Source organism: Lepisma saccharinum, chromosome 15, assembly GCF_977018435.1.
Source record: "Lepisma saccharinum chromosome 15, izLepSacc3.1, whole genome shotgun sequence".
Taxonomy (NCBI): Eukaryota; Metazoa; Arthropoda; class Insecta; order Zygentoma; family Lepismatidae; genus Lepisma; species Lepisma saccharinum.
In genome coordinates this window covers 38,473,895-38,489,167 of record NC_139243.1, presented here as the reverse complement: position 1 = coordinate 38,489,167, position 15,273 = coordinate 38,473,895, and the positions used below count along the sequence as shown (strand labels likewise).

The 15,273-nt window shown below is 41.0% G+C and overlaps 1 protein-coding gene across 6 annotated transcripts in view; it reads left to right on the top strand.

The window, feature by feature from the left end:
• LOC145999457 (uncharacterized) overlaps positions 1–15,273 on the top strand; it is an 80,361-nt gene that overhangs the window by 27,922 nt on the left and 37,166 nt on the right. For 5 of the 6 annotated variants that reach the window (XM_083136414.1, XM_083136415.1, XM_083136419.1 and 2 more), the window contains exon 3: positions 3,260–3,816. In XM_083136414.1, coding sequence (XP_082992540.1) covers positions 3,260–3,816 — 557 coding nt within the window. The remainder of the gene's footprint in view (positions 1–3,259; positions 3,817–15,273) is intronic. The other variant, XM_083136416.1, reaches the window with a different exon arrangement.

Genomic DNA, 15,273 nt, shown 5'->3' with positions numbered 1-15,273 from the left:
AGGGTGATGCGATCAGCACCATGCCCTTGGCTGCCTTTACCCCTCAGAGTTTCCTCCAGGTACCCACTTTATACGACGCTGGGTGGACACTGGAGCCGCTTCTACAGGTTGAAAAAGTCCCAGCTCTCCCCGATGGGGAATCGAACTCGGGTCTCTCCATGGTAGTCAGACGCCGTAACAACTGACCTATTGCGGCTACTATGTAGTGAAATACAAAATAAAATCATCCTGCCCTTAGAAACACAATTTTTGAACCTTTTCAATGTAACCAATGGAGGTACAAAATACATAGTACATTACACCTCCCGTCTGCCACAGGACAGAATGCGAAGAGCACAGCAACTATGTCATCTCTAAAATCCCTTCTGCTGCACTATCCCCAACAACGAACTGTAAAATTTCTTCGTGAACATTGGGCCTCTTCCTAACAGTTTTTGAAATCACTTGAAATGGTACGTTTACTAAGTAAAAATAGACATGTTACAAGGAACAAATACATAGAACGTATTAACAAGAAAACTACCATTCATTTTACAACTTACATTAAATAAGTTCCCAAGCATGACCTGGTGATACCTTGAAAACAGCTGAAATTCTTGCTCCAGTGCGAGGAAGAACAAGCAGGCGGAAAGTAAATAGTTTATCAACAATGCAAAAAATAAAACAAAGCATAACTCACATTAATCTATAGGCAATTATCAAAAACCACGAACAGACCACTTGAAGAAACCATACAAGAAAAAATCATAACAACAATGCTGATGAAAGAAAAAAACGGCCGCTGATCTTCATAGAGGTTCCCGCCAGTGCAGAAAAGTATGTATATTGGCACCTCTTTCAGTGCTTGCCTGTTGCATACAATACTAACGGCCTTACTTCAGTGCCTAACATTCGGCGCTCATTATGATGACATGACATAATATTAGACTTATTAATGTTATTGTTTTCAGTTGAACGTAGGTTGTGCTGAAGGGGGTGCGGACTTCTGCACCCTGGTGCCACTTCTGCTCCAACACCATCACACACTCCCTTACCATGTGCTGTTGCATAAAAATGCCACTCAGCCGCAATGCCATCAAAATTTGTATGATGATTGCACAAATTTCCAAAGTTTTTGTGGTTCTTATATTGCACTGCTGAACCATCAGAAAAGTAATATACTTTCTGTAATTTTGGCAGACAATCAATTTTCAAGAAATCCGAAAGCTTTCTTTGGAAACCATGGACAAGAACTGTATTGTGAATCAAGCTGTCTGAAATGAAGACTAATAAAGCAAGTTTCAAACAATTCACAGCACAGAAGTTAACTGAGATGTACACACTCCGACAGCTACACCACAATGATCCAGTTGTACAAAGAAGCATAGGGGAGCAGGAATAAACAAGTCTGCAGGAAAAGGATGACTCACTCTTGAGCTTTAACTGTCTCTCACTCACGATACCAGCCGGACCCTGTGGCTGAGTGGTTAGCACATCGTGCTGCGACACCAAGGGTCCCGGGTTCAAATCCCACTCGGGCATGGTTGTGTGTAAATGTCCATTTATCATTTTCATCATTTCATCACTCATCCCAATCTTCACAAATTAGCCAAGAGGCACAAAACTTGAAGTAAAATAAAATAAATCAAATACAAATCAAATCCAAACTAGCGATACCAAAGAGATACCACCTTGAAATTTTGACTGAACCTTCAGTAGATGTGTACCAATATGTGTAAAATTTTTGAAAGTTCACTTTTTTGGAAATTGTAAAATCAAATTTTGAAACAACTTTCAAAATTTGTTTTTCATGAAAAACCAAGCATGTTGTATATCAAATGAAATCCCTCTTCATAAGATTTGAAATAAGACCATGCCCAGCCATGTAGTTCAAACAGGCCTCTTGCAAATTGTATTTAAAGTATTTAGTCAAATCCATGACATCAAAGGTTTATGCACTGGTTGATTTGACATGGAATTACCCATACATGAGGAATGGAATATATGTAACCAGAACAAGATATTGCCATGTTTAAAAAATTATTTAAAATTCAATTGAGTTACATAATGTGTAAGAGTTGCATGTGTTGCATTATATTTTACCATACATTGTTGATAAATGTCTGTGTTAATGCACTCATCATAATAAAATATTGGGTAATAAAAAACACCACATTCCACTTTTCAGTCTTCTAACATGAGTGTTCATCAGGAACTCTGTAAAATGAGATGGTTAAAAGGCTAATTTGTAAGACAAACTAGTTTTTTTACAACATTTCTGATGGAAATCTTTGTTTAGAAGATCAAAACACTGCATTTTATCTTTTAATATCCAGTCCCAGTAGGTCTTCCTTAACTATATTGCATATTTTACGTAAGAAAATCGGATCACACAGAATGGAACCATAATTTTAAGTTCCTCTATTTTGTTTTTTTACCCATCATGTTAAGCTCTTTAGCTACTGCCCTCTGAGGAATATTTATTCTATGTTACACTGTAAGTGCAATGACTGCAATGCATTTTCTGACTTGGAGCACCATGAAATTATCAGATACAGATGGACAAAATGAACCAAAAAATTATTTATCACTGTTATATTAGATTGCTCTCTTGGAATATGCTGACCATTTTTTGTGTTATTATTTCAATTATTCTGCCTATCTTTTTATGTCCTGTCCAATCCATTTTTTTTTATAGAAACCATAGTGGTGCTGTAGTGATCTAGTAGGTAGGACATCTGACTGCTGTGAGGGAGATACAGGTTTGATTCCTAGGATGGGTGATCTGAGGTCAGAATTTTTCTGGTCTTGTCCATGCACAGAACACCTCTGAGGTTCACCAAGCCTCAAATAAATAGGTACCTGGTGCTAAAGGTGACTGGAGAATGGTTGCTGATCACATTATGTCTAAAAGTGGCCAAGATCGAGAATGTGTGGTGCCCTACCCCCTACATCTCCTAAATGTTCCTTAATGGCACAGTGCAATATGCAGAGGGAACTTTTATCATAGGCATGTCACAATTGACATACAAAAGAGGTGGTATATCTGGTCCCTATTCATGACTCTGCAGTTAAAATAGCCAATTTTCTTTGTCTCTGTATCCACTAGGGTGTATGAAACCTCATATCCTTTTTTTTTTATTAAGTTAAGGCATGAAGTATGCAGAAGTTTGTGTGATGTTTTTTAAGTCATGAACTGTAATTTATATATATAAAAAAATCTGATTAAAATAATAAGAAATTGTGATTTTAATCCACACTACTTGTGATTGTATTTCAGAAGGCTTCTGCATCCTGGTCTGATGATAGTGAAGAAAATTTGGCTGCTCCAGTGTCTGACACAGGTTTCTCTCCTGTGGAAGTGCTCATAAAGTCTGAAACAGAAAGTGCTGATCCATTAGTTTGTGAACAGACATCTCTGGAGAATGTGTGGCTTCCGGATAAGTCGTGTGTCAAGACTGAAACAGAATTATTCGAGGAGTCTCTCGATGTTGATACCTCTGTTGACATCAAACCATCTAACCAGTGCATACAGGATGCTTCTATTGACAGCAAACTATCTAGTGAGTACATGAAAGAAATGTCAGTTTGTAAAGTGGAAAGTGTGAGTGGTGATAGTTGGATTCAATTTGAAGGCAGAAGTCAGGAACTTCCGAGTGGGCAAAATGTTCCTAAAAGTGCAGGATATTATCAATGTGACCATGTACAATTTGTTAATGAAATGCCAGCTGAGGACGGTGACAATAGTGAATTAATTTTAAGTGAAGATAAAGACATGAAGTATACTGTAGAGAATCCTGATGAAGTGGAAGGCGAAGTGGCAGATTCTGCAGAAAGGTAGGTGAAGGAAATTTTAGTACAAGGATTGAAAATGAGCATGGCAGTAATAAGGTTCAAAATTCGACCTTATTTCTTGCAGGTTATCATGCTTTTAATTTACTATATTGTGCCACCAGTGCTGCAGGGTTACTGGTCATTCCATACAAGGTTGTCCAAAGAGTATCCACCCCACCAGGTCAGGTTAGGATGAACTTTGTTACATGATATCCTTGGAGAACTTAAAGAACCCATATATATATATTTTTTTGCGTTTGGAATATCAACTCTAGTTTAGAATTTATAGTCCTTCAAAATTTCCTGGAACATTTGAAGTATTTTTTTTTTTTGGGGGGGGGGTCAAGCCATGTATAGAGTAGTGTCTCCAGGATTTTCGAAAAGGGGGGGGAGGGTTATGTATACTATTTTGGTATTAAGCCCTCATTTTGTCATCTTTTCCTGTGTAAATACAGGGTGAGGCAGTGAAACAGGAAGATTTTATAAAATCACAAAAAATAGAGAGAGCAAATATTAGTTATTTTTTTTTATCATGAATGTACTGTACATGAGAGTACCTGAGTACTAGAGTACCTGAAAAAAAATGTTCATTTTTTGAATATGGTGTCAGTAAGGTGGCATCTTTGGTACGATGCCGCTTGAAAAGGTGGAAAAAATCCTGGTTCTCCTCCACCGGGAATCGAACCCTGGTCTCTCGCACTGTCGTCAGACACCCTAACGACTGAGCTTTTTTTTGTAGATTACAATATCCTGTAACATTTGTGAATTGTTTTTGTAGATGCATGTCTAGTCTGAATATGCGAAATATGGCAAATGTAAACTACTCACCTTGCATATATATATATATATATATATATATATATATATATATATATATATATATATATATATATATATATATATATAAATCAAAGAAGGTAAAAGGAAACACTCACCGGACAGTAGAAAAATTCAAAATTATCTCTAATTTCATAGCATCATCGGTGTGAGAAGAAATAGACGGAACCGGAAGTTGGGGCACTGCATAGTTGCCAGGTCCCCATCGAAGAAGAAGCGGTGCGTAGAACGAAAAAAAAAACTTTCGTCACCAGGCTCGTCGTAAACTGTGAGTGTGTAGGAAGAGTTGGGAGGGCGGGAGGGACGGGATGGTTTGGGAGGGAAGGTGGGTGAGGGATGTGCATTACTGGGAGGCCTTGTTCAAGCCAGGTGGAGTGGTTGCACTCATGGCCGATATATAGGCCCTCTCCCATCTTTTGCGAACAGAGGTGTTGGCTGGTTTGGGTAGGAGATGGATGATCGCTACCCAGAAGCAGTCGTTGAAACTGATGTTGTGGTGGTTGGTGTGGACGGCGACAGTGAAGTCCAGGTTGTGGGTGGAGGAGCGGTGGTTATTGATGTGGACTTTGAGGGCCGTTGATGTTTCCCCCAGGTAAAAATCACCACAGATGTTGCAGGTGAGGATGTAGATAAGGTTTGCGGCATGGCAGGTCCCTTTGGGATGGAGGGTAAATTTGCCAGTGGCCGTGTGCACCTGGAGGGTGTGAGAAGTGATGAGGATGGGGCAGGTCTTGCATCTGGGGCGGTTGCATTTATGGGCAGGGGGGTGTTGGATGTGTGGTGAAGGAGTGTTGTGTACAAGGATGTTTTGGAGGTTGGGGGGAAGGGGGTTTGAAAACCACCCTGTGTTTGTCGGGAAATATGTTTTTGGTTTCAGGATCACTGTGGAGAATTGGGAGAAGAGAGTGCAGTATGTGCCTGATTTTGTTGAGGTGGGGATGATATTGGGCGATGAGTGCAGGTAGGTTGGTGGCTGCAGGTTTCTTGGTGGTAGTGGTATGTGAGGCAGCTCGCGATATTTGCTAGGTGACCAGGATGGAGAGATATCCACGGTTAACCAGGGCCTGGTGTAGGCGGAGGTTATAATTCTGGCGGGAGGTGGGTGAAGCGTTCAGGCGCTGTCCCGTGAGGGCCAGAGAGAATGGAATGGCTCTTTTGGTGTGGAATGGGTGGGAGCTGGAGAAGTGTAGGTATTGCATGTGGTTGGTGGGTTTTATTTGGATGGAGGTAATCAGGTGTCCTCCCTCGATGTGCACGTCCACATCCAGGAAGGTGATCTGGTTGGGCGAGTGCATCCAGGTGAATTTTAGGGAACGGAAATGGTTAAGTTGGACCAGGAAAGCTGACAAGGATGGTTCTCCATGTGTCCAGAGCATGAAGATGTCGTCGATGAAGCGGAGCCAGAGGAGGGGTTGGGTAGCCAAAAACTCTTGCTTAAGTTTGCCCATGAAGAGGTTTGCATAGGATGGAGCCATTCTGGTACCCATGGCTGTACCTCGGATCTGTAGGAAATTGGTTTTCAAAGGTGAAGTTGTTACAAGTGAGGACAAGGTGGGCTAGGTGGGTCAGGAAGTTGGTGCTGGGGTTGTGAGGTTTGGATCTGCTATTGAGATAGAATTCTATGGAGTGGAGGCCATGGGAGTGAGGTATGTTGGTGTAGAGGGAAGTGACATCGATGGTGGCAAGGATGGTATTTGGGGGCAATGGTGGAAGGGTGCTGATTTTCTGGAGGAAGTTGTTGGTGTCACGGAGGTAGGAGGGCAGAGCTTTCACAAGAGGCTGGAGATGGGAGTCAACAAAGGTTGAGATTCTTTCTGTGGGTGAGTTATAGCTGGACACAATGGGTCTACCAGGGTTTCCAGGTTTGTGGATTTTGGGCAATAGATAGAAGGTGGGGTGCGGGGATTGTTGGGTATTAACATGGCGGTGGTACGAGCTGTTAGGCCTTCAGGGGGGCCGCGGGTGTGGATGAAGTCCTGGATTTTGTTGAGGTGTTCGGCGGATAGGTCAACTGTGGTGGGTTTGTAGGTCCCTGAAGGCCTAACAGTTCGTACCACTGCCATGTTAATACCCGACAATCCCCACACCCCCACCTTCTATCTATTGCCCAAAATCCACAAACCTGGCAACCCTGGTAGACCCATTGTGTCCAGCTATAACTCACCCACAGAAAGAATCTCAGCCTTTGTTGACTCCCATCTCCAGCCTCTTGTGAAAGCTCTGCCCTCCTACCTCCGTGATAACAACCACTTCCTCCAGGAAATCAGCACCCTTCCACCATTGCCCCCAGATACCATCCTTGCCACCATCGATGTCACTTCCCTCTACACCAACATACCTCACTCCCATGGCCTCCGCTCCATAGAATTCTATCTCAATAGCAGACCCAAACCTCACAACCTCAGTGCGACGGGCTACATAAGATTATTAGCTTTACGAAATTTTGCCTGATAGCGCTGGTGACGCGTGCAGATCGCTGGAAATTTAATTTCTATACCTTCGGATTCCAAACAGTAAACATTTGACTTACAACTAACAATAACCACTTTCCATAGTAACGACACTAACCCAATTTACTGGCACATGCGCAATTCCCCCCTCTGAAAAGGAAGAATTAAACATATAAACATTGTCACGAATAACCAAAATGAAAGTATATGTTAAAGACTGCAAATATGAACACCAAGAAACAATGAACTCATTTATTGAGTTGAATAATTACACCCGTATCATATTTATGAGAGCATTATCAGTCAGCTGATTTTGAAATACTTTAACAGAATTTTTTCAACCTTATTGAAGCATGTATTGTTTTTAGTATGAAGGAGAGTATCTCCTTATTGAACTATGATATACGAATCAACTGACAATATGTTGATCGTGAAAGCCACCATATATGGTCATGTGATCTTCAAGAACTTATCAATACCAAATGCACACCATGCAAAACATACTGCGAAAATATATACATATGGTATTTGTGATCGATGAGAAATTAACAATATCAAATATACATCAAACCAAGCAATTCTGTGACATATAACGTCCAATATGTATCATGGCCAAATCATCACTTTATATATTATCAAATGTCAAACGCGTTTCGCTCAAGCTGTCAAGAATTCAAATTTCAGACTTCAATGGCGTCCATTTTCCTCGCGTTCATTCACGCGGTGCAAATAACGATTTGTTCGTTATCCAAAGAACCACACTGACCACACGCTAGCATGCTTCGAAGTACATTGACCGACGGGTAGATCTACCTACAAGCGTTGAAACATGAGCTCATGCAATACTAAAAGTACATATGCAGCTTACCTCACTTGAGATATCACGAGGCAAAATTCGCTCCTCATACCACCTTGTTATGTTTCAGTATTCCAAATCCCGCTCGCATTCCCAATGATCTGTGTTCACTCCAAAACATTGGCTCATCGCTTCTAGCCCTATGGCCAAGTAAAGTAATCGTGCAACTCAGGCGTCCACGCCGAAATTTGCAGATTTTGGTCACCGTATATTCATACCGATGCCGTTTGTTCAGCGTCCATTCTCCCGGAATCCCGCTTTTCTTTCACCTTTCTTCTTCTTCCTTTAGTCCTCGTTGCCCCAACCTTTTGTGCAGAGCACGATTGTCTTTACCAAACCAACAATTTACTTGATTAAGAAATCACACGTTAACAAATATGCGTATGTGTTAAGAATCTATTGTAATGCTTATTAAGATAAACTTTTTGCTGTTAATTAACCAATGGCATCTAGACCAAAACGCTGTAAATTTTATTATTTTGCGCCATTACTGCGAATTGCCCATGCGTGCAGTGACCGACACATCAAAATGTCCTTGTGCATAAGGAAACCGCGAGAAAATCGGATATCAAACAAAGGAATTTACAATTTGAATGCGCACAACGGTCAGAGCCATCTAGTGATTCTTCGCGTAAGTACTAAAGCAGCAAAGTTTTTATATTGCATAGGCATTCCACCTATCGTGAATTCTCTGCACTAGACGAGTTCATCGTCTTAGGATGTGAGATGGGCTACTTTACCCATACCCGAAACTCAAATTACCAGAAAGCCTTATGACAGTTCGTCATAAATGGCGCCCAACATAGGGCTGAACCCTCACACAATAATTTTGATACAATACTAATTTTAGACTTACATCAAACAAACATTCATATTCTACATATTCACTAATATACATATTTAATATATACAGACATATTATTTTATAGTTTACAATATGAAACATCCCGGATCACCAACTCTGGTGACTCCGTCATTCTCCCGAAAGAAGGAACCCCGCATGTGTCTTGGTGTCTTGCAAAACATAGTGGCTTGTATATTCTTGGTTGGAGCAGGAAACAAATAAATGCCTAGGCCCACCGCAACATTATACTTATTTGACTATTAGCCCGCCGCAAGCATAACCTAACTTGACCTTTACCACATCATACCTGCCCTCACCCGCAAACTCAACATAGCCCCCATGGAACTACCTAAACAACTTTTTATTTTGCTTCTGGATTCATTCTATCTGAGCTAATAACTATTGTAAATGTTTCACCTTATATTGGAGCAATCAGGAAGATTTCAGGCTCATCTCTTGCTAGTACGCCGCAGAAATTTCACCTACTTGGTCAACTCGCCCGCCGCAGGCTCAATCTCACTTTACCCATACGAGAAATTTTAATTTTGAACTTCCCCTACCCCGCCTTTATCTACACTGTCCTTAACTACCACGTCTGATTTACAACTAAACCCCATCGTCTGTAACATTTCATCCACACCTTCCAAATTCAAATCTAGTAATCTTTTCACCCACATTTTTACCTTGTCCTCTGAACAATTCCAAACTTTACAATTTTCTATCGACTGGTGATCCAATTTTTCTCCTGTCACACAATCTATCAATGAAAGCGTGGAATCTTTACTGTTCTTAACACAAAGATAAGGGCCGACAAAGAGGTCACAATATTTCCTTATCACCTTATCTCCGGTGCCACTTAAGATCTGATTCTTAACGAAGACCAGCATACCCTCTCCCACTACAGGTTTCACATCCATCTTAGCATTTTGTTGCTTCAATTTATTTTGCCTTTTACTGAGGCTAGACAGATTCGCCATAGCTAGCTTGTCATTCCAAGTGACATTGTTAGCATCGACCCCCAGCGTCGGTATATCAGTCAAACTCTTTGTCATGTTCAATCTCAACTCCATTGGAGAATATCCTGTTTGTGACGAAATGGAACCATTCAGAAGGCGCAGAGCTTCAGGTACTCTTTCCGGCCATTTGTTATGATTGGAATTACAGAGTATTCTCATCAAACGGTTCAACTCCGAATGATAGCGCTCTACCCAATTTGAGCTCGGATGGTACACCGGAGTGTAAACAAGTTATACCCCCCATGTTTTCATTGCATTCTGAAAAATTTTCGACTTAAATTGTGGCCCATTATCAGAAACTATCCTCTGAGGAATCCCCAAATGAACAAAGTACACTTTTGACAATTTATTCACAATGGTATTAGCATTGCTATTAACCACCGGGTATGCCACTAAATACCTTGTTGCTGCATCTAGTACCGTAAACAAAAATCTTTCTCGCTTAGGCCCCAGCGCAAACGGACCCTGCAGATCAATAAACAAAATCTGCCCTGGCAAATCAGTGAAATGAGACCTTGCAACAACTTTAGCCGGATGTTTGTTCGGTTTTGTACGCTGACACAGCTCACAGTTTTTTACATACGATTTAATATCAGACTTCATCCCTTGCCAATAGAAAACCCGATATAAGTGAGATAAAGTTTTGGCAACACCGAAGTGTCCAATGTCATCATGTCCAGCCACCAAAACTTTATCTATCAATTTGACAGGAATACATATCCTGTGACGCGAAACATCATGGAAGTCTTTAATATAAAGAACATCCTCATTTAAGCAGTATGCTCGATTCCAAGATCTTGAGCGAGAGTTGATCCCTTGACTTACCCCCTTAAGATGATCAATAATTTCTCTCAAACCCACGTCATCACTCTGTGAATCAATCAACTCCTCTTTGGTGAAAATCTTCTGATTTAAATGCTTAACCACAGAAACATTTACCAAAAATTGGGAATCAGGTGTATCTGGAAAGTTTCTACTAAGGGTGTCTGCCAAGAGGTTGTCCGAACCCTTGCAATATTGCACGACGAACGAATACTGTTGGATCTGTATAAACCATCTTGTCAGCCTGGCATTCCATGAATGTGCAGATTCTAACCACGTGAGTGATTTGTGGTCAGTGACAACAACAAACTGTCTACCCTTAAGAAATGTGGAAAATTTTTCGATCGTATATAGTATAGCCAAAACTTCGATCTCAGTTGACGTATACGACTTTTCGTATGTTCTAAGCAACCTACTGACGAATCCTAAGGGTTTCATTTCCCCATCAGTAATTTGGTAACAAAAGCCCCCTATCCCCACAAGAGACGCATCTGTTTGTATATAGAACGTTTTCTCAAAATCTGGAAAGTTAAGGGTCACTTCATGGACTACCAACGCCTTCAGGTGCATAAAAGCTTGTTCAGCTTGTGTGGTCCAATGCCACTTTGTCTTAAGTTTTAATAGTTCATATAACGGTTGTGCCACCATGGCATAATTAGGAATATACTTCGCTAACCAGTTGAAACATCCCAGAACCCTTTGCAACTGTTTCAAGTTCTCAGGTTTGTGTAGGTTGACAATGCTTTCGACGTAGGAAGGATCTTTCTGGAAACCTTGTGTCGTGATTATATGTCCCAAAAACTTGAACTCTTGCACTGCAAACCTACATTTTTCTAGCTTCAATGTAAAACCCGCGCATTTTAATCTTTCCAAGACCAGACTGACGTGCCTTAGATGTGAATCAAAATCTTTAGATTTGATGATGATATCATCTACGTACACCACAACAAAATCTAAAAATGATCCCAGTACTCTATTCATGACATCCACGAACACGGCCGTGCCGTTCACCGAACCAAATACAACTCTTTTAAATTGGTACAGAATACCCTCAAATGCAAATGCCGTGAATTTACGACTGTCAGTATGTAAAGATACTTGCCAATAAGTGTTTCCTAAGTCCAGCGAGGTGAAGAATTTACAGCCTAAAAATGAAGTTAACAGATCATTAATCTTCATTGGCGTAAGTTGCATGAGTTTAACGTGTTGATTGACCTTTTTCAAATCCACACATAATCGTATCCCACCATTTGGTTTGGGAACCACCAGTAGAGGCGAACGATATTCGGACTGTGAAAGCTCAATCACATCCCAAGCCAACATTTGGTTCAAATGATTCCTAACCTGATCCCTGTAAGCATAAGGAATGGGGTAATTCCTCGCCACGATTGGTTCGACAGTGTCCAATTCCATCCGATGTTCATACTCTCTACATAATCCCGGTATGTCAGTAAACATCTGTTCAAAGGCGCTTAACATGTCTATGAATCGAGAATTTAAATTTTCTTCTAAGTTCAGCGAACCCTTCACTTTGTGCGTGAAAGACGACTGTTCATTTGCTGAAAGATCTATATTCATTGAAACGTTCATCAAAGACAAGTCCGGTCCCAAAGAATCTACTTCTCTAAGAGGTGTAAACTTCAAAAGTGCTTTACCATTGGGAGTATGATAAAAGAAAGCATCTACGTCAAAGTTTAGTTCACCGTGTACCCCATATATCACATCTAAACCTAGCAAAACGGGTACATTTAGTTTTTTCACCACTAGAAACTGTACATAATAATCATGCCCCCCCAAATTGATCATCAACTTCGTGATTCCTTCAACAGATTTAGACCTCGAACCAGTATAATCTACTAATTTAATATTGGATGCTGGTTCCAATCTTGGTCTCGAAATCAAAGACGAAATCGATTTCCAAGTGTTAAATTCGAGGAGAGACACCTCGGCACCACTATCACAGAGAGCATTAAAAACTTTACCTAATATGGTAATTTTAATCATAGCAGACGTATGTCGTTGGTAACCCACATTAACAGGTATTGTTGAATTCATTGCATCAAGAAAATCACTCTCCTCTTCCCACGTATCATTTATATTTACAAACTGTATAGCAGGAAATTTTACCTCACCCTCACCCCCTGCCCGTTGGTAAGAGCTCCTCTCCCGTTTTCCGACCTGATTGGTTCATTGGAAGTCTCTTCGACAGCATGTATCTCTGCCTCGACTACAATCTGAGAACTAGATTCAGGACTACCACGACCCGCCATGGTAAAGATTCCCCTTTTTCTCAGGAAATTCAACACCTGAACCATTCCTTCCCTATTCCAATGAATAAGATCCGTTCTTCCCCGCGAAGGATTACCCAGATATTCTTCATATAAATCAACGCGTAATCCACCTTGACTGTTAAAAAATATGGGCGAAATATCATGCACCTTGACGTTTCTACCGTTATGCAACGAGACAATGTATTCGTTAATTCCTCGCCATTTCAACCATACGTTAGAATTCACATTTCGCATTATTCTTGCCAATGGAGGTAAGGTTAACCAATGAATTTCCTTTGTTTTTTCCGACAAAATTTCCAACGTTTCCAGCAGGTTGCGTTTAATAGTTTCCTCCGACTGAAAGTTCAGAATATCATTTGTCCCTATCATTATGACTACAGAATCAGCTAATTTAGAGCTCAATCTAAGCCTATAATTCAACTGTTCTGTGGTTTGTCCACTTACAGATAACCCTATTCTCCGATTACCTCGCTCATCAATGCTAAGTTGGTAATTACCAAACCTTTGCGCAAGTCTGACAAACATGCTGTCACCTACTAATTGTTTTCCTTCCAATAATGGATCAAGAGTATTAGACCAGCCTTTACCCATTGGATGGTTATATGGTAATGCGGAAGTGTCTTTATTTACGGGAGGATTATTCAAGGTGAAACCCACATCACCTCCTACGATGTGGGTAGAATCTCGTTTCCCAACGAGGAATCTTCTGTAGAATTTTTTCTATTTCGTATGCGTCGCTTCGAATTTGGACTTACGTAAGCCTCTTTCCTTACGCTCGTCGGTGAAGTGATCATTTCCCGTGACCCTGGTCTAAGTTTCTCTTCAGAGGCCTCAGATGTGACTGAGACTTTGCTCACCCCACCCTTAAACCCTTTGCCTTTAGGAAGTGGAGCGGCGTCTCGTTTAACATTTACATCTTGTAAAGACTCATAGTTTTCTATTATGTGTATCGCCTCCGCGAAGGACGAAACATCCTGCATCACGATGTGTTCCCTCAACTTATAAGGCAAGAGCGTGCCTATTTGAGCCACGATATGAGAGTCCTCCGCCTTAGGTTGAATGGAACGTAACAACTTAAAGTTCCTCGAGAAGAATTGTAATACACTCTCCTCCGAGGTCCTTTGATAGGGCGAGTTCAATACCTTTGCAAGACAGGAGCTACGCCACCTGGAACTCTCGTAATGGTTAATGAATTCAGTTTTGAATAATTCGTAAGTGACTAAGTGAGCTTTCCGCTCCGAAAACCAAAGTTTCGCGCTATCCGTTAATAATTTCGGAACATACTTTATGTATTGCATCGGGTCTATACCATATAATTCTAACAGTTCCTCAACCTTTTCCAAAAATTCAGATGGAGTTACCGTGGTGATCAACCCATTGAATTTCGGAAATTTCAACAAGTCTTGAGGCTTTATGCTGTACACTTTGGTACGAACCGCGTCCTGATTCTGGTTACGATCAGTCCGTTCTTTGACACCTTCCAACACCTTCCCCTCACTCTCGGCTTTTACTAGAGACCCCAAAACTTTAGCTCTTTTGTGCCTAGTCTTAATGTAACTTTTCTTGCTGAAAGTGGAATTGGCCTTCCACGGTTTTTCAGCATCAGATGTAGATTCGGTGCTCACCACATCATGACAAGGAAATGACTTAGTCCTGCTATTCTGCTTAACAGTAACAACGTCTGAGTCGTCCGTTGAGGTAGCTTTATCTACACAATCCACCCTTTCGAACCCAGACCCCAAACCCTTGAGACCCTTTTCATTCAATTGTTTGCCGCCACTGATTCGAAGATGTTGAGTAATACTAGAACCATCTTGTTCCCAGTTGGTCAGAACTTTACTGAACCTATCCATGGAGCTTTCAAGAGATTTCAAAGTCACCATGACCTCCGTAGGCAACGTGTTAAGAACAGTAGTTCCCGAATCTACGTTCTGAGAGAATGTCTGTCCTACTGTCTGAGATGAAGAAGAACATTCCCTCTTCATCGCAGCCACCTCACTTTCATTGACAACTTTTCCTGTCTGTGAGCTCGAAGATATTTGATCTAAATTCCTATCCCTACTCCCTATCTTGTCTAACACTTTCTCTACAATTTGCCCTTCCAGTGATTTGATATCATTTGCCTTCTCAATTTTCATCTGTTCCAAGGACTCATGCACTCCCAGTACTTCTGAATCCAACCTCTTTGCTAGTGCTTCATACTTTGCTTCCAACCCTTCAGCCCTACTCATACATTCTACCCTATATTGAGAGACTGACAACGTGAGATCATTTAGACCTTCACTTGTTTTTATAACATCTTGCTGCAGCTCTAATATGCATTTACTGGTGCCCTCCAGATCTG